Below are 18,815 nucleotides of genomic sequence, written 5' to 3'. Positions count from 1 at the left end.
CGACCGGAAGTGGCGCCGCGACCGGATGCGGTGGAGGGAGGGAGGGAAGGGGGGGGCGGCGGGACCGGGAGCAGCGGCCGCAGCCCTCGGCGGGGCCGCCGCCGCCATGGACGCAGGTGGGCGGCGCGGGGAGCCTCTCCCCGACTTTGCACAGAGGGAATCCCTCTGGGGAGGGCGGGGATTGGCCGGGACGGGGCGGGAGGGCGGCGGCGGGGCCGGCGCTCCGTGTGCTGGGCCCCGGCGAGGGGCGCCGGAGCGCCTGGGGGCAGAACGGCTTCTTGCGAGAGGCTTTCCTGCGAAAGGCTCCTTCGCTCTCCCTCGGTGTGAGCGTTACGAGGCTCCAGGAGGGAAGGGAGAGCCCGCTGTGGCGGGGAGAAGCTGGGGCTCCGGTCCCTCGGCACCCAGCCCTGCTGCGGGGCCGCTCAGCGAGCTGAGGCGCAGGCTTTTGAGCTGTTTGCTCTGGGTATCTAGGAAAACACCACTTGTCAGCTGACTGACTTTCCTCCCTGGCTGTCTCCAGACTCCCCCGTGTTGCTCAGGGAGTTGGGATGGGTCTTGTTTGAAAGAGATTAGGGGGAAGAAAAGGCGCAATCTATCTCCTGCAAGGCTAGAGATAAGGGTTCGGGCTGTTCTTCCGTTATCAGTAGCTTTCCTCCTCTCCAAAGTCCCTTTCTCAGCTGTGGGAAGTGATCATCCACCCCGCTCCCAATGCTTTTGTAGCTGTGCTAGTTGGAGGCTGATGGCTGCGGGGAAATGTCTCTGAGGAGAGGCCTCTCCAGAGGGTGAGGGAAGCCCAAGAAGAAATTTGGAAAGGAAGGAAAAAGCCTGTTTTTATCTCTGCTCCAAACCCCTGCTTCAGTGTTTTAAATAAAAAGTTTTCCAACAAAATATCTAAGCTTTGCAGGGAAGCTGGGAGTGAGGTGATTGATGCTAGAGGGTGTGGTGGCTAGTTGGCTGGGCAAACCGCGGGGAAAATCTCTTGCTGTGTTTCCATTTGAATCATCAAAGTTTTGACTTTGATGTCTTTGGCAGGCTGGGAGAGTTGGGGTTGTTCAGTCTGGAGAAGAGAAGGCTGCAGGGAGACCTTAGAGCAGCTTCCAGCGCTGAAAGGGGCTCCAGGAAAGCTGGGGAGGGGCTCTGGATCAGGGAGGGCAGGGATGGGATGAAGGGAATGGTTTTAAGTTGAAAGAGGGGAGATTTTGCTTAGGGAGAAATGTTTTGCCGTGAGGGTGGGGAGGCCCTGGCCCAGGCTGCCCAGAGCAGGGGTGGCTGCCCCATCCCTGGAGGGGTTCAAGGCCAGGTTGGATGGGGCTTGGAGCCCCTGATCCAGTGGGAGGTGTCCCTGCCCATGGCAGGGGTGGGACTGGATGGGCTTTGAGGTCCCTTCCACCCCAAACCATCTTGTGATTCAATGAGAAGAGGACCCTGACACCATTTCTGTGACTGTTCTGGTGTGCACGATGTTGCCTGTTGTGAGAAGCAGAGTGTGGCTGTCGGATGAGGTCCTAGATGTTTCCTTGACCATTTTCTGCATCTGGCAGAACTCAGTGCTGACCCAGCCTGGAAATCCCTCTTGCTTTTCTGCTTGTGGAGCAGCCAGGGCTGCGTCAGCAATCTGTGCCTTCCCGAGGTGGTGGTGGCAGGGGGAGCCGGGCTGTTCTGTGCCAGTTAGAGCCGGGTTCTCTGGGCGTGGAAGTTGCTGATCCACAGCAGCTCTGCTTCTGTCATTCTGTGTGATTTTAAAATGCAAGGAACAGCTATGAAAGGTGGGTCATTTCATCTTTTCTTTTTCCAGCCACTCTTACCTATGACACTCTCAGGTTCGAATACGAAGACTTCCCCGAGACCAAAGAGCCCGTCTGGATCCTTGGTCGGAAATACAGTGTCTTTACGGGTAGGTGCAACGCGCTCTGGTCTCCAGAGGACTCTGTTGACGTTGCACTTTGCTATCTGAGCAGCAAGGTGACTGGAGAACTTAGAAGCATGATGCTGAGAGTGTTTGTTTGCTGGCAGAACACACTGAATGTCAGTGTCCTGCCTGTTGTCGATCTGCTTGAGGGCAGGGAGGCTCTGCAGAGGGATCTGATTAGGTTGTATCCATAGGTTGAGACCAACGGGATGAGGCTCAACAAGGCCAAGTGCAGAGCCCTGCGCTTGGGACTCAATAGCCCTGTGCAGCTCCAGGCTGTTTCCTCTGAGATGAAACCACACCTCAAATGGTGTGTTCAGTTCTGGGCCCCTCACTATGAGAAAGACATTGAGGGGCTGGAGCGCGTCCAGAGAAGGGAACGGAGCTGGGGAAGGGGCTGGAGAATGAGCTGGGCGGGAGGTGGGTTTAGCTGTGTTTGGTGCCAACCTCATCTATGTGCCTATTGATGCTGGAAAACTTGCAGAGAAAGAAGAGATCCTGTTGGATGTGACCTCTCGGCTTTGGTTCACCTACAGAAAGAACTTCCCTGCTATCGGTATGTACTCTGGATGAGTCGAAGTGACGATAGTCTGGTTATCTCTAACAAAACAGTCTCTACAAGCATGATGTTAATTCATTTCTGATTAATGGAATCTGAAATGCACTCCATGTAGTTGATAGGGTAGATTTTTTCTAGTTCTGGAATCCCAAACATAAGAAGGAGGTGGAACTGTTGGAACTGTTGGAACAGGTCCAGAGGAGGCCACAGAGGTGATCCGAGGGCTGGAGAACCTCTGCTGTGAGGACAGGCTGAGAGAGTTGGGGTTGTTCAGCCTGGAGAAGAGAAGGCTGTGGGGAGACCTTGGAGCAGCTTCCAGGGCTGAAAGGGGCTCCAGGAAAGCTGAGCAGCCCCAGCTCTCTCATTCTATCCTCATATGGGAGGTGCTCCAGCCCTCGGATCATCCGCCTGGCCTCCTCTGGACCTATTCCAACAGTTCCAAGTAATCAAGGAACATTTCCCAGTGAAGTGGAACGAGGACGTCTTGGTACCTTAAGCTGTTCTGCTTTCGTGGTGTGGTTATGTGTACTGGGTGGGAAGGATGTCAGAAGAGGTCTGAGAGCAGGTAAATGCGATTGCAGACCCCATCCGTGTCCTCACGGTCAGCATCATCCCTAGCAGCTGATGAGGAAAATGGCTCAGATTTGAGGAAGAGAATTCTCGGTAGCTGGTCCTTCTGGCTTGTTTTGTTCTTGCTGTGCTGGGAAACCCTTTGCTAACGAGTTATGAGACACCTTTGATGTGGTTTAACCCCTTTAAATTCAAGTTTTTAGCCATAGCTAAGTACATGTGTGAAATTGTAGGGTTAGCGTGCTTTTAACTATGGCTCACAAACATGACAGAGGATTCTGTGTGAGTTATTAAAGGGCAAGGATAGGAAAAAAATCCCATTTTCTGAGTCATTTCCCGTTTACAGCAGAGCTGTGGTTTGCATGGTGCACAATAAACCTTTTCCTTCGCAGTCTCTTCTCCCAGCCACCCCTTTTATTGCTGGTCACTGCTCTGTGCTTGCCTGCTTAAATACTGTAAGCTCCTCCGAGGCTAAGGGGAAGGTCCTGGGCTGATTTTATAAAGCTTTATCAATTTTGGATGTTGTATATGATATAAATTGCTGGCAAAATGATAGCAGGTTGCTGTTGACCATCCAGAAGCTGATTAACTGGTTCTCTTGGGTGATGCTCCCTGTGCTTTCCGTGCAGGGCGCTTGCATGGGATGGAAAGAAAAAAGCAGCACTACAAAGAAACTCCTTCCAGCCATGCTGAGGCACAGCTGACTGCGTGCTTGTGAGACAGCTCAGTTGCTGCGGTCACACTAACCATTTTATCTGTGAAGGCTGTAATAACAGCCAGAGCCTCGGTGGAGGAGCAGCAGTTTAGCCTGGGGAGACCTTAGAGCGGCTTCCAGCACTGAAAAGGGCTCCAGGAAAGCTGGGGAAGGGCTCTGGATCAGGGAGGGCAGGGATAGGACAGAGGGAATGGTTTTCAGCTGAAAGAGGGGAGACTGAGATGAGATCTTGGTGAGAAATGTTTTGCTGTGAGGGTGGGGAGGCCCTGGCCCAGGCTGCCCAGAGCAGGGGTGGCTGCTCCATCCCTGGAGGGGTTCAAGGCCAGGCTGGATGGGGCTTGGAGCCCCTGATCCAGTGGGAGGTGTCCCTGCCCATGGCAGGGGTGGGACTGGATGAGCTTTGAGGTCCCTTCCACCCCAAACCATTCCATGATTCTATGATTCTGTCAAGGAAATGCTTTCAGCATCGAGTCCTTAGTCTCTTTTTTTGAGTGAACCTCCTACCCATGCAGCCTAACAGTGCTTTCATTCCACCTCTCTCTCGGCCCTGTTTTCCTGCTCATTCCGTGTTTCTTTTCTGTCCTCTTTTCCAGGAGGAACCGGTCCCACATCGGATACTGGCTGGGGCTGCATGTTGCGGTGTGGCCAGATGATCTTTGCTCAGGCCTTGGTCTGCAGACATTTGGGAAGAGGTAAACCAGCGTGCAGCCAGGGCCGCGTCCTTCCACAAGCGCAGCGCTCGTAAGGACAGCAGATAACGAGGGCACTGCTGGGAATTGCTGAGGGCTCTTTTTCTTCAGCCTTCCCAAGTTCAAGGCTGGTTTGGTTTTTTTTTTTTGTTTATTTGCTTTTCCATGGGTCTCTTCCAACCTGGTGATTCTATGATTCTATGATTCATGGTGATATTCCTCTACTCCAGCTGTGATAATGCTTACTTTACTTCAAAATTAGTGTTGGGAATGCCTGGTAATAAGAGAGTGACGTGAAAACTGGGTCAGTTGGTTGATGTGCAGGGAAAACAATTGTAGCTTGCAGCCTTTAACTGCTAATGAATATGTTTTATTTGTTTCCCCTTGTCTGTTGTAGACTGGAGGTGGATAAAAGGGAAGAGGCAGACAGATAATTACTTCAACGTTCTTAATGCCTTCATTGACAAAAAAGATAGCTACTACTCCATTCACCAGATAGGTAAGAGTCGGGGTGCTGACGAGCATGGAGATGTTTGTTCTGGGTTTCCCATGAGTTTAGAACATCACTCAATTTGTTTTAATAGCTTAGCCAAAACCCACCTACTAGTGGGGCAGGTACATGCCACTGTGCTGCTCATTTCGTGACAGGATGTGAAACTGCTGCTGGATTGTGAAGGATTTTTCTTCTCAACTCAAATGTTTAAGGCTGTCAGGTTATATTCAGCATCTCTTCCCACGTCCGAGTTAGCAAAGGTGAGAGGAACGCATCTGGTTGCAGTTCTCACTAGGACCTTGTAATACGAGAAGTCTGCTGAGCAAAGGAATTCCCAGAAATAGCAAATGGACTCAGATCTCGCTGTGATATTAACGCCCTGACAAATAAAAGCGAAGCAGCCTGTCTCAGTTCTCCCCATAGGGCATTAAGGCACCTATAGCTTCAGCAAACAGAACATCGGATTACAAGGATGCTCCTGGTAATCAAAGGCTCCAAGTACAGTTTCCTCTGAGGTGACATTGCCTTTTGAACTTCTCTGTTACCGCCTTGTGGGGAGAGGATTTGCTGTGCAGCCCTTGTGGAGGTGCTTCTCTCTCCTGTCTATGCTAAGATACCCTGTGAAAGGACAGATTCTGCTGACTCCAGAATGTTTCCGAGTGAGATTTCTTGAGGAAGGGACACAGAGTAGGTGAAATTACTTGCTAAATAATTTGATTTTTCTCTCACGGTGCAGCCCAGATGGGAGTTGGAGAGGGAAAATCCATAGGGCAGTGGTACGGACCAAACACAGTCGCACAAGTGCTCAAGTAAGTATTGTGGTTTTCCTTGATCTCATCCGAACGTGCAGTTGGGTCATTTGGTTTGTAGATACCTTCTGGCTCATGGGTTCCTGTGCATTGGCTGCCGTGGCTTTCAGCAACCTGGTCCAGTGGGAGGTGTCCCTGCCCACGGCTGGGGGTTTGGAACTGGATGGGATTCAAGGTCTAAATTCAGGCTAGTTTCTCCTCTTCGCTACTCCACTATCTTTGTCTTGCAGTTGTAACTAATCATTGCTTGCTTCCTTTTTATTTTTCCTATAGGAAACTTGCAACTTTTGATACCTGGAGTTCCCTGGCGGTCCATATAGCCATGGACAACACTGTAGTGATGGAAGAAATCCGTAAGTGTCACATAGGGGTACAGTTTGGTAGATCCCCTAGCAGCAAGAAGCCAGAAAAATATTGGGGAGCGTAAAGTACAACCCAACAAGCATGAAGTAAATATTTTAGCTTAAAGTTTTGGCCAAGCGTGCTAAAACCAAATGAGAATTGTTGTTCTGGAGCATTAGAATCGTCCATTTGAATAATTTTGACCGTGATGTCTTTGACAAGCTGGGAAGATGGGGTTGTTTGGCCTGGAGAAGAGGAGGCTGTGGGGAGACCTTAGAGCAGCTTCCAGTGCTGAAAGGGGCTCCAGGAAAGCTGGGGAAGGGCTCTGGATCAGGGAGGGCAGGGATGGGACAGCAGGAATGGTTTTAAATTTGAAGAGGGAGATTGAGATGAGATCCAAGGGAGAAATGTTAAGCCATAATGCTTTCCTCACTCAGTTCAACTTCATATCCTCCATGAATTCTTTGGGAGTTGAACACTCCAGGTTCTTTTCTTCCTGCCTCCAAGCTCTCTGAATTCAGGCCTGACCTGATCAGCTCGCTCAGCCGCGTTGGCACAGGTCCTGCTGGATGGGTTGGGATTCCAAGGGCCCAGCAGGTGGTGGCAGAGTGTGCTGTACAGTTTGGCATCATCTTGGATGGAATGTGGAGCCCTAGAGGAGCCCCGCAGGAGTAAACACACCATGTTATCCTGACACTGGACCTTGTTAAGCGTCTCTTTTTTTTTTATCGGTGCCGTTGGCTTCTAGTAAATAGAAATTGTTGATCAGAGGTCAAACAGAATGACTCGGGGTCTGGGAACAGAGGTGATTTCTGCTGCTTTCTGTTCCTTTTCCACAGGGCGGTTGTGCCAGTCCAGTTTCCCATGTGCTGGAGCTGCAGCGTGCTCAGCTCTGGAGTCAGACGTGCTCTACAACGGGTGCCCAGGGGATGTGGGGGTCAGAGATCAACTCTCCCTGTGGAAACCATTGGTGCTGCTGATACCTCTCCGCCTTGGGCTCACAGAGATCAATGAAGCCTACATTGAAACACTAAAGGTAGGGAACCTGGAGCTGAATTCTGGGTATTCTGATGCTTAAGGACTTGGTCTCGGTCCTTCTTTGTGTTTAGATTGTCCCAGCCCGTTGAAGCGTTGGCTCAGCCTGACTGTGGTGTCTGTGGTGGCAACTGGAGCATGAATGGCTGCAGTGTGGCAGACTCCCTGTGGCTCTGAGGCCAGAGCTTTTACTGCAGATTAAGGCTGGAATTTGGTTGATGGTTGCAGTGTGGAAGATCAGGAGGCTGCAGGATTTACGGTGTGCAGCGTTCATGCGCGAGGCAGGGCGCACGGTGTCTTGCTGTACAAGCTCTGAGCTGAGTAGTCACGGGAAGTCACTTGCCCATAACTCAGTAGATGTTGCGTGGGTACTTCAGCTGCAGAAGGAACTTAAACTGTTTCCTGAATGACTGTTTCCTCTCGAGGGCACTGTTGAAACCTCATGACAGCTCCAGGACTTGCCCAGCTGAGTCCTGCTGCTGCTTCCCTTTGGTCCCACCTGTGTGTCCCTGTCAGCAGTTAAACGTGTTTTTCAGCTGCTTCTGTGTTGCTTGAAGGCCCTGTGTTTCACTCTTCAGCTTTCCTGGTGGAGCTTTTCTCCAAAAATGGCTGTTCTTGCTGATTTTCAGTATCCCCATCTTTCTTTCCCGCTGCATTTTTGGGTGTTTGTCATTGTTACCACCCGCTGTCTCACTGTCTATCAGCTGTGTGTTTTCTGTATTGCTTTTCCAGCACTGCTTCATGATGCCCCAGTCCCTGGGAGTGATCGGAGGGAAACCAAACAGTGCTCACTACTTCATTGGCTATGTCGGTGAGTGTCCAGAGTCCTGCAAAGACTTTCCAGTTAAAAAATATCTGTGGAGTGGTACAGTTCTCCTTCTTGGGCTGTGGTGCCTGCTGCAGGGTTCTTCTTGCCTGCTGGAAGCATGGACTGAAGCTCTTTGTGAGCTTGATGATCCGGTGGGTCTCTTCCAACCTGGTTATTCTATGATTCCATGATTCTATGACCTGAGTGATGCGGCTTTAAACAGCGGCCATAGTACAGGCAGTAAACATCCACTGCGTAACGCTAAATCCTGTCTCTAAACAGGTCTGTGTAGACACTTCCTACAGAGAGCTGACCTCTCTTTAGGGACCTGGCTGGTTTTAACTGTCCTGTAGCTGTCCCAGTCTTGAAACCCTACAAACTGTCATTGTTTTATTCTTGTCCTTCCCTCTGATTTTCTCTCTCTCTGCCCACGACCCTCCATCTGGTTGTGCTTTGGATTTCTGGGGCTGACTTGAGCTTGCACAGGACCACGGAACGGTACGCAGGCAGTGCCTGTGCCGCGAGACGGGGTGTCTCTATGGAGCAGGCACTGCGGTTCTGCTGGTGACTGGCTCTTGCCAGATGAGAAACCTCGGGGAAAGTGGTTGGAAGCAAGTCACCGTGATAGAACATGGGTTACGAGAGCTGGCTCTGTCATCGCTCTTCCTTTTCTTTGTACCTCACCGTTTGTTTCTCAGAAGAGCAGCTTCTGGTGTGGTTCTTGCTGCTGATGTCTCCTTGTCTGTCTGTCCAGGTGAGGAGCTCATTTACCTGGATCCCCACACTACGCAGCCTGCAGTGGAGCCCAACGACAGCAGCTGCCTCCCCGACGAGAGCTTCCACTGCCAGCACCCTCCCTGCAGAATGAGCATCGCCGAGCTCGACCCCTCCATCGCAGTGGTGCGTTCCTGCTGCTCGTTTCCCTTCTCCCGAAGGAGCAGGGTTGTGTTTTCTCTGTTTCGCAGCCGTAGCCCTTTCCCCAGGGAGCTGGCAGAGGTGATGGGGGTGAGCTGGGTATTCCCCAAGCCCGCCGTGCGCTGGGAAGTGCTGCTGAGTGTCGCAGTGATGCGGGTAACACGGCTCCTCATGCAGGAAGCGGTTTGGTACGGGGAAATCTCCCTCGCGTGGGAGTTAAGCGCCGTTCCTTGTGGAGCACTGTCCTTTTGGGTTTGGTTTGGCCTTCAATTCCTGCTTTTTGATGGGGAGATCTGAATACATTCCTGAATCCGTATTGTGATTCAGTGTGGTTTGGTTGCTGTTGAACCCCAAACGCCTGCTGTTTGTCTCCACGTGGGTTGGTTCTGCCCCGCGTCCCTTCTGCAGGGAGAGCAGACTGAGGAACCAGCACTTGGGTGCTGCTCACATCAAGCATACAGCAGGCGTTCAGTTTAACGGGGCAGCACAAACCATGGTTTAAAAGAAAGACAGTTAGATGTTGCCACTGCTCGCAGGCCTGGTTGTGTTGCTTGGTGTTAATGCCTTATGCCTGAAATGATCAATCCACAATATATAAAAATAAATTCTTTTTCAGGGCTTTTTCTGCCACACAGAGGAAGACTTTAATGACTGGTGCCAGCAAATCAAAAAGGTTTGTGTTTATATCACTGGGATTTAAGCTGAAAAATGGGGAGATTTAGATGAGATCTTCAGAAGTGTATACCTCTAGTGGGAGGTGTCCCTGCTCATGGGAACTGGATGGGCTTTAAGGTCCCTTCCAACCCAAACCATTCTATGGTTCTATGAAGAAGAGTTTTCCTGTGAGGGTGGGGAGGCCCTGGCCCAGGTTGCCCAGAGCAGGGGTGGCTGCCCCATCCCTGGAGGGGTTCAAGGCCAGGCTGTATGGGGCTTGGAGCCCCTGATCCAGTGGGAGGTGTCCCTGCCCATGGCAGGGGTGGCACTGGATGGGCTTTGAGCTCCCTTCCAACCCAAACCATTCTATGATCCAATGAAAGGAATACAGGGTGTTGTCTTGTTTCCAGACCACTGCACAGAAAGCGCATTCTCTGCAGCACAATCCCATTTTGAAGCATATGAAAACAGTTTATTGAACTCCCAAACTGAGCACAGCTCTGAACTTCTGCTGATGGTGCAAGTCAAAGATTTGAGAAACTGTTTTTCAGCTGCAGTCAAGTCCCAGCAGATCATTGTTACCCTTTAAGGAGCACTGGGAGTAGGGAGTTGCTGGTTCTGATGGCTCTGCTCTTGCTCCCCAGCTGTCCCTGGTAAGAGGAGCGCTGCCCATGTTTGAACTGGTCGAACGTCAGCCGTCACATTTCTCCAACCCCGATGTCGTGAATCTCACACCAGGTGAGGCCACACAGAGAGCTAAGGGTGAGCCAGTCCCTTTGTTTTTCTGGTAATCTTACAGAAATCATGTCTTCTAGTATGTTCCTTTTTGCCTGGAGCTGGATCTGGAGTTCATAGGTCAATTGATCCAATTCTTTGGCTTTCAGCTCATGGTTCACAGATCCCACGATGTCTCTGGATGATTTCTAGAATGGGTCTGTGAATGGTGATGATGACTGAGGGGAAGTAAAAACAGGTTCCTGGGCTCTCGCAGCAGCGTGGATCTATGACTTGTAAAGGGGTGCTTGGAGGAGTCAAAAGGGTCAATTGAAAAGGCTGAAAACAGAGTTTCTAGGTCATGAAAATGGTCAAAAAGACAGGGCTGGGCAAACAGTCCCAGCATAAGGTGCTCCATCCCTGTGCAGGCGCCACTGCTGATGGCAGCAGGAACTAGTGCTGGGCAGCATCTTGGCCCTCAGGCTCTGCTTATCGTGTTCATAATGTGCACGGATGTTTTGGGCCCCTCACTACAAGAAGGACATTGAGGGGCTGAAGCGCGACCAGAGAAGGGAACAGAGCTGGGGAAGGGGCTGGAGAACAAGGGTTGTGAGAGGCAGCTGAGGGACCTGGGGCTGTTTAGCCTGGAGAAAAGGAGGCTGAGGGGAGACCTCATCGCTGTCTGCAGCTCCCAGAAAGGAGGCTGTAGCGAGGTGGGTGTTAGGCTCTTCTCCCAAGTGACAGGCGATAGGCAAAGGCCTAAAGCTGCACCAGGGGAGGTTTAGATTGGACATCAGGAAAAATGTCTTCACGGAAGGGGTTCTGGGGCCCTGGCAGAGTCTGCACAGGGAGGTGGTGGAGTCTCCATCCCTGGAGGAATTTAAAAGACAGCCTCCCCAGTGTGTTTCCACGCTGTTAATGTATCCTATTTCTCATCCCTCCTTGGAACCTTCACTCAGGTGCGTCACAGAGCCTCTTGGAGCTTGCAGGCCCCTGACCCGTGATTCCTGCTGCCCTCCAGCTGCTGCTCTCACCGATGCTGAGCAGTCCGTGCGTCCCACCGAGATCACGCTTTCTTTTTCTCTCACAGACTCCTCCGATGCCGACAGATTGGAAAGGTTCTTTGACTCAGAAGACGAAGACTTCGAAATCCTATCCCTTTGAAATCCAATAGGAAAACTGACTCCGAATTTGTGTTACGTGTGGGGAGAAGGGGGGGAGGGAAGCTCCTTCGAGAGCCTGGGGCTACCAGTTTTCATAGGCGCTTGCTGCCATCCCCGCCTCTTGTCCATCCTGGCATTCTGTGCAGCCTCAGCGGAGCGCGCATTGTCTGCGTGGGGATGAAGAACCGAGTGGGTGTTACAGCCTTACTGGCTGGAGTCAGAATTTCTCAGCAGAAAACAGTTTCTGGCAGCGGATGTGGTGGTGCTTGGGAGTTCCAAGTCTTTCTGTTCCATCAGCAGGTCCGTCGCCCTCCCGCGGAGGCACAGAAATCGTTAGAGCACCAAGTCCTCCCCTGGGGACTCCCCTCCGAAGCTTAGAGCCCGCCCCCCCAGTCACTTAGCAGGTGAAACGCGTAGTTAATTCCTTTAGCGGCTTCTCTTCTCGCTGGCCAACCTGGACTGCAGCTCACGACGCGAATGAACAGCAGCCACGTCCTGAGACAGCTGGGAAACCCCTGGAGCGCGGGCAGCCGGGCTGCCTACGGTCCAGCTCCTCGTCACTCCCGCCTTCCTCGCGGGCGAAGCCCCCTCTCCTGCGCACGCCCCGTGAAAAGGAAGCGGAGGGAACTCACAAGTGACTGATAATTCAAAAAGAAAGGCTGTCTGCAAAAGCCTGGAGCCAACCTCTGCTGCTGGGGAGGAGCGGCTCCGTCTCACATTAAATAACAGCAGAAAGAAGGGAAGGAGAACAGGAACAGCGCGGGGTCTTGTTGGGTGAGTCCATAAAGTGTTGTGCTTCTCTAATGGGTCCATCTCTGCAGCGAGTATCTTCAGGAAAGCTGTTGTGAGCAGGGAACTGGGTTCCACAGCTGAGTGAGGCGAAAGGGGACAGGTGAGATTTGCCGGTTGTGTGCATCCAGGGTGTGAATCCGGTCAGTACCGAGCTGTGAGCTCTCAAAGCTCCTCAAGGTACCCTTGGTGGGTTGTCCAGCAGCTCCTCCTAGTAGACATTCCTTTTCCAAATCCGAAAAGGTGCTTGAAGGTCAAGTTGGCTTCCCAGCTGCGGCGGTGCCTTTCCTTCCTTCTCCCTTCTCTGTGCAGAGTGGGCACAGGGGGGCTGCCGGCACTGACCCGGAGCAACCTGTCTCAAGTAGTCAATCCGAGGAGGGCAGTGAGGACAGGGGGCCTCGAGAAGGTCTGGTTATACTGGAATTGTAGCTGTTTGAGGCTGGCTCTGCCTAGGGCCCTGAAGGAACCGTGGAAGAGAGTTGTCTAAACACAAGCTGCAACAGGCGGTGCTGCAGTCACTTCCTCAGCGTGTGCTGCGCGTTGCAGACCTGTTCCCAAGGCTTTGTGCTGCACATTTAGGGTTGGAACCCGTCACTTAAAGCTTTTGTGCCCAAGGATGGCGGCCGCTGCCCAGCAGTGACCCCCCAGGCCTGCCCGACCGATGCTCTAACTGTCCCTGTGCTGCCCCAAGGCAGAGGTTTGAACCGGGAACCACTACGCTTCTGTCACTAAATTATTATTTGCTGCTTTCTGCCTGCTTCTCCTCTCCCCCGCGGCAGTCGGGGGAAGAGGCAGCAGAGGAAGTGGGGCTGTGCTCCATTCAGCTGCTCTCAATTTGTATCTGAATAAACAGATCTCAAACCTTGCCCTGTCCCAACGCCTCGTGAACTGGAGGTGGTGGCGGGCCGTGTCCGGTCGCCCTGCTGGAAGGATTTTGGCCTTTTAGGATGAACGAGTTGGAGTGGGAGCAAAAGTTGAGACGGTGACGTTGTCTTCTCGAGTGTTTCCAATAGAATAGAGGCTGCCTGGCACTGATGAACTGTTCCTGCCCTTTTGATCGGAGTGCAAGCAGCATAAAAGGCCCAAACTCTCAACTACTGTGTGAAATCAAGTTTAACTTACTAGAACAAGAAAGGTAACAAATGATCCCTAGTGATCAATAAGTTAACAATAACAGCTTTTTAAGAGAGTGCATCTGATCATCACTGCAAGAACACTGATTAAGATCCATCAGCAATTGCCCTGTTATCATCATCCAGATCCTCTCTCTCTGTTCCACAGCTTGAGCAAAGCACTTTCCCTGGATTTTAGTGCCAGAGCCACAGCACCGTCACCTCCTGTGTCCTAGAGGAATGAGCATACTGGAAAAATTGGGGAATGGTTTGGGTTGGAAGGGACCTCAAAACCCACCCAGTCCCACCCCTGCCATGGGCAGGGACACCTCCCACTGGATCAGGGGCTCCAAGCCCCATCAAGCCTGGCCTGGAACCCCTCCAGGGATGGGGCAGCCACCCCTGCTCTGGGCAACTTGGCCAGAGAAGGTTAGGATCAGAGATCCTAGAATCTCATCTCCATCTCCCCTTTCAGCTCAAAATGCATTCCCCTTCTCCTATCCCTGCCCTCCCTGATCCAGAGCCCCTCCCCAGCTCTCTTGGAGCCCCTTTCAGCACTGGAAGCTGCTCTAAGGCAGACCCGGAGCCTTCTCCAGGCTGAGCAACCCCAACTCTCTCAGCCTGTCCTCGTACAGGAGCTGCTCCAGCCCTCGGATCATCTCCGTGGCCTCCTCCGCACTCGCTCCAACAGCTCCATGTCCTCCCTGTGCTGGGGACTCCAGAGCTGGACCCAGGACTCCAGATGGGTCTCTCAGAGCGGAGCAGAGGGGCAGGATCCCCTCCCTCCCTGCTGCTCTGGATGCAGCCCAGGATGTGGTTGGTTTCTGGGCTGTGAGCGCACGTTGCTGCCTCACGTTGAGCTTCTCCTCAGGGCTGTTCTCTGTCACCTCATCCTCCTTCCTGGACTGAAACCACGGGTTGCCCTGACCCCGGTGCAGGACCTTGCACTTGGCTTCGTTGAACCTCATCAAACGCCCTGCACAAAATGTTTAAAAATGTGATTTATTATCAAGTCCTCTAGAACCTGGTGTCAGCACAGGGGATGCATTTACTCGAGAGGCAAGAGAACCGGACACAGGGCAGCACCTGAAACTGGGAAGCCGTTGCCTGCCCCTTGCTGCTGTCCAGGGATCCCTCTGCGACACCTGGGGCTGGAACAAGAGCTTCCATGTGAGGCGGGGAGGTCGTTACAAAGAATTATTACGTGCTTATCACGTGTTCGTGTATAAAAGAACAGCAAGAGCTGCACAGAGCGGAGGGGAGGAGCCGATAAAACCACCACGCTGGACCCAGAACACATGGGATCGAAGCTGTAGTTCCAGGAAGGTGATGCAGGTTCTTCCCAAGCGAGGAAGATCCAAGAGGTGCGTTTCCCCTTCAGGCCAAATAAACCTGTGTAAAGTTTTATTTCCAGAGTTCTCCCAAAGGTTTATTCTGCACCTCCTGCATGGTTTCCTCTGCAATGGACCTGATTTCTTGGTGCAAGTCTTCTATGCTCTTTGAAGCATCCATTGTCTGTTTCCAAGAGAAAAAAAATAGACAGAAACGTGTTTGTCAATTAACAACACAAGGGAAAAACTCACTTTACCATTAAATCTGCTCCCCTGTTACTGTTACCATCCATGAACAGTGATGTGAGCGATTTACAACTCCTGATTTCCTCACCTTCCAGTTCAATGTCTTGTCCTTCATCAGGTGATGGAAGGACTGTAGAACTTTCTCTTGGAAGGAGCTGTTCTCATAACGTTCATTTCCAAAGTCCCCGCGTTCCGCTGCTTCTTTTGGGCTTAACTGAAGAAACAGGATCAGATCTGGCTTTGGGAGTCCAACATCGGGCTGTTTGCACCAGTCCAGGCAGAAGTTCTGTCCCAAATAAAGAAAACAGAGTTTGAAGTGAAAGAAGAGAACATGAAGAAAGGAAAGAAGCAGTCAGCTAGAGCGCCAGGTGGGGAAGGAGCGGCCAGAGGAGAAGCAGCCCAAAACACAGGCCCACAAACATGGAGATATCATAGAATGGTTTGGGGTGGAAGGGACCTCAAAGCCCATCCAGTCCCACCCCTGCCATGGGCAGGGACACCTCCCACTGGATCAGGGGCTCCAAGCCCCATCCAGCCTGGCCTTGAGCCCCTCCAGGGATGGGGCAGCCACCCCTGCTCTGGGCAGCCTGGGCCAGGGCCTCCCCACCCTCATCATGAAGAATTTCTTCCTGATCGGAGGAGTTTCTCCACTCTTTCTGGGCAGAGCCGAGCAAACAGCCCACGTCAGTCCCGGCACAAAGACCTCCATCCCTCCATTTCCATCCACCTTTCCCCAGCAGAGGAGCCCAGGCCAGGCTCACCGAGGTCTGGCTCAGGCCTCCAGCTGCAGCTGTTTCCCCACACACAGAGAGCAGGGGTTGCTGCAGGTCTCACTGACCTCTTTGGCACTTGTGAAGGCCACTCCAGAGAAGGCGTATCTGTCAACCACAAGCGTGACCCCCTGGTGCAGTTTCTCTTTCATCAAAGGTCTGATCAACATGTCAGAGACAAAGAAAACATAGAGTTACCCTCCTTTCTAGCAATCCAAATGGCTGCCCCATCCCTGGAGGGGTTCCAGGCCAGGCTGGATGGGGCTTGGAGCCCCTGATCCAAAGGGAGGTGTCCCTTTCATGGCAGGGGTGGGGATGGATGGGCTTTGAGCTCCCTTCCAACCCAAACAATTCCATGGTTCATGGTTTCTGTTCTGTGAAACCTGGAAATCACAGAATCACTCACATGGGTTATAAAGAAGATCCAGGGATGGGGCAGTCACCACTGCTCTGGGCAACCTGGGCCAGGGCTTCCCCACCCTCACAGCAAAACATTTCTCCCTTAGATTTCATCTCAACCTCCCCTCTTTCAGCTCAAAACCCTTCCCCCTCATCCTATCCCTGCTCCCTCTGATCCAGAGCTCCTCCCCAGCTTTCCTGGAGCCCCTTTCAGCACTGGAAGCTGCTCTAAGGTCTCCCCGCAGCCTTCTCTTCTCCAGACTCAACAACTCCAACTGTCTCAGCCTGTCCTCATAGCAGAGATGCTCCATTCCTGAGATCATCTCCATGGCCTCCTCTGGACTCTCTCCAACAGCTCCATGTCCTCCCTGAGCTCAGGACTCCAGAGCTGGACCCAGGGCTCCAGGTGGGTCTCACAGAGCGGAGCAGAGGGGCAGGATCCCCTCCCTCCCTGCTGCTCCCACGGCTCTGGATGCAGCCCAGGACACGGGGGTTTCAGGGCTGTGATCTCCTCATCCACCCACAAGGACCAAGGGGCCCAAAGCAAGGGCAGCTCTGAGGGTTGAACGCAGCCTCTGCCCAGAGGGGAAGCCTGGACACAATGCCCTGACTGTTCTCTGTCACACACACAGACTCTCCTGCAAAGCGAAGTCTCTTCTTTCAAGGAAGACGGCAAACTCAGCTCCCTGAGTCTTGAATCCAGTGCGAGCACAAGGACTGGAATTACCGCCTGAGATGATTTCCAAATACAAACCCTGGGGTTTGATCTAGGAAGATTAAACCTTGAGCTGCAAGAGCTGCTACCAGACCTTCAGATGTTGCTTCCAGCCACGTTTCCTTTGCACCCACTGTACCCGCTCCAAGCTGGAGCCCCCGGGAGGGCTCAGCACCCCGCGTCTTAATTTTACAGCTTAACGAAGACGAGCTTTACACGTGTTCCCAGCGGTTGGCGGAGAAAAGCAGGTGAACGGTGTGGTCCTCCAGGTTCTTCTCCTTCCCCAGGTAGGAGCTGATCAGCTGCCCGATCTCCGTGCTCCTCTCTGTGAGAAAGGGGGGCAGGAGGCACAAGGGCTGCCCCGAGGAGGTGGGTCGGTCTGTCTGTCTGTCTGTCTGTCTGTCTCGGGGTGTGGGTCTGTCTGTCTTACCAGGGTCAAGGTTAGTTATTTTGTCTGTCTGTCTGTCCCGGTTGCCTGAGGTCGTTCTGTCTGTCCCGGATAGGATTACGTTGGTCGTTCGGTTTGTCCAGGACTGGGGCTGTGCTTGTCTGTCTGGGGTTGGGTGTCTGTCTGTCTGGGGCTCTGCTGGTCTGCCCAGGACTGGGGAGGGGTCAGTCTGTCTGTCTGTCCAGGGCTGGGGGGGTGTCTGTCTGTCTATTTGTCTGGGCTGGGGGGGGTGTCTTCTGTCTGTCTGCCTGTCTGGGGCTGGGGGGAGGTGGGGGGGGCGAGTCGGTCTGTCTGTCTATCCAGGCCTGAGGGGGGGTGTCTGTCTGTCTGTTTATCCGGGGCTGGTGGGGAGTCGGTCTGTCCGTCTGTCCGGGGCTGGTGCGGAGTCAGTCTGTCTGTCTGTCTGTCTGTCCATCTATCCGGGGCTGAGGGGGGGTGTCTGTCTGTCTGTCTGTCTGTCTGTCCGGGGCAGGGGGGGTGTATGTCTGTCTGTTTATCCGGGGCTGGTGGGGAGTCAGTCTGTCTGTCTGTCCATCTATCTGGGGCTGAGGGGGGGGGGGGGTCTGTCTGTCTGCCTGTCCGGGGCAGTGGGGGGTGTCTGTCTGTCTGTCTACCCGGAGCTGGTGGGGAGTCAGTCTGTCTGTCTGTCCATCTATCCGGGGCAGAGGGGGTGTCTGTCTGTCTATCCGGGGCTGGTGGGGAGTCAGTCTGTCTGTCTGTCCATCTATCCGGGGCTGAGAGGAGGTGTCTGTCTGTTTGCCTTACCAGGGCAGGGGGGGTGTCTGTCTGTCCGTCTATCCGGGGCTGGTGGGGAGTCAGTCTGTCTGTCTGTCCGTCCGTCTGGGACTATGGGGGCTCTGTCTGTCTGGGCCTGGGTGAGTGGGTGGGTGTGTGCGCTGTCTGTCTGTCTGTGGGGGGGGTGCGGTGGGTGGTGTCTGTCTGTCCGTCCCCCGTCCCGCCGTCGCGGCCGCACGTACCGGGGAAGCGGAGCAGCTCGGCGCGGTGCCCGCCGTCCCTCAGCGCCTCCACGAGCCGCCGCCCCTGCGTGCTCTTCCCGGCGCGATCCACCCCCTCCAGCACGATCAGCGCCCCCCGCCGCGCCGCCATCGCTCCCGGCTTCCCGCGCTCCGCTCGCCCCGCCCACTTCCGCCCCGCGCGGCCAATCGCTGCCCTCGCCCCGCCCCTTCCCGCCGTCCTGGCCAATCAGCGCGCCCGCTGCCTCACGATGGCCCCGCCCCCTCACCCCCGCCCGACCAATCACAGCACTAGACTCTCGCCCGGCCCAGCCAATCGCTGCGCTCGCCCCGCCCCTTTCGCCCCACACGGCCAATCGCAGAATCACAGAATCGCCAGGTTGGAAGAGACCCACCGGATCATCGAGTCCAACCATCCCCATCAAACACTAACCCATGTCCCTCAGCGCCTCGTCCACCCGTCCCTTAAACCCCTCCAGGGAAGGTGACTCAACCCCCTCCCTGGGCAGCCTCTGCCAGGGACCAATCACCCTTTCTGTGAAGAAATTTTTTCCTAATGTCCAGCCTGACCGACCCTCCCCTGGCGGAGCTTGAGGCCATTCCCTCTTGTCCTGTTCCCTGTCACTTGGGAGAAGAGCCCAGCTCCCTCCTCTCCA

General features: G+C 53.6%; 2 protein-coding genes across 2 annotated transcripts; one reads left to right on the top strand and one right to left on the bottom strand.

The window, feature by feature from the left end:
• The first annotated feature begins 42 nt into the window (after positions 1-42).
• ATG4B (autophagy related 4B cysteine peptidase) lies at positions 43-13,029 on the top strand. The gene is made up of 13 exons (XM_069865258.1): positions 43-116; positions 1,796-1,894; positions 2,394-2,465; positions 4,347-4,445; positions 4,840-4,941; positions 5,672-5,744; positions 6,018-6,097; positions 6,926-7,122; positions 7,854-7,932; positions 8,684-8,829; positions 9,461-9,517; positions 10,143-10,236; positions 11,303-13,029. Exons 1-13 carry the CDS (start codon positions 107-109, stop codon positions 11,374-11,376), a joined length of 1,182 nt encoding a protein of 393 aa, XP_069721359.1. The 5' UTR covers positions 43-106; the 3' UTR covers positions 11,377-13,029.
• A 1,269-nt stretch (positions 13,030-14,298) lies between these two features.
• On the bottom strand, positions 14,299-18,315 carry DTYMK (deoxythymidylate kinase). The gene is made up of 5 exons (XM_069865293.1): positions 18,163-18,315; positions 16,954-17,062; positions 15,692-15,782; positions 14,942-15,139; positions 14,299-14,791 (listed from the first exon to the last, which is right to left on the bottom strand). Exons 1-5 carry the CDS (start codon positions 18,290-18,292, stop codon positions 14,681-14,683), a joined length of 639 nt encoding a protein of 212 aa, XP_069721394.1. The 5' UTR covers positions 18,293-18,315; the 3' UTR covers positions 14,299-14,680.
• Positions 18,316-18,815: the final 500 nt, after the last annotated feature.

This window comes from Phaenicophaeus curvirostris, chromosome 10 (genome assembly GCF_032191515.1).
Source record: "Phaenicophaeus curvirostris isolate KB17595 chromosome 10, BPBGC_Pcur_1.0, whole genome shotgun sequence".
Lineage (NCBI taxonomy): Eukaryota > Metazoa > Chordata > Aves > Cuculiformes > Cuculidae > Phaenicophaeus > Phaenicophaeus curvirostris.
Note: the sequence above shows the minus strand (reverse complement) of the source record. Positions and strands in the feature narration are given on the sequence as shown.

Excerpts from the sequence above, each read along its gene's own strand:
- ATG4B (XM_069865258.1), top strand. Across the intron at positions 5,745-6,017 it reads ACAGTCGCACAAGTGCTCAA|GAAACTTGCAACTTTTGATA; the intron begins GTAAGTATTGTG and ends TTTTTCCTATAG. Across the intron at positions 7,933-8,683 it reads CTACTTCATTGGCTATGTCG|GTGAGGAGCTCATTTACCTG; the intron begins GTGAGTGTCCAG and ends CTGTCTGTCCAG.
- DTYMK (XM_069865293.1), bottom strand. The coding sequence starts at position 18,292 with ATGGCGGCGCGGCGGGGGGCGCTGATCGTGCTGGAGGGGGTGGATCGC. Across the intron at positions 17,063-18,162 it reads CGAGCTGCTCCGCTTCCCCG|AGAGGAGCACGGAGATCGGG; the intron begins GTACGTGCGGCC and ends CCTTTCTCACAG. Across the intron at positions 14,792-14,941 it reads ACAAGACATTGAACTGGAAG|ACAATGGATGCTTCAAAGAG; the intron begins GTGAGGAAATCA and ends TCTTGGAAACAG.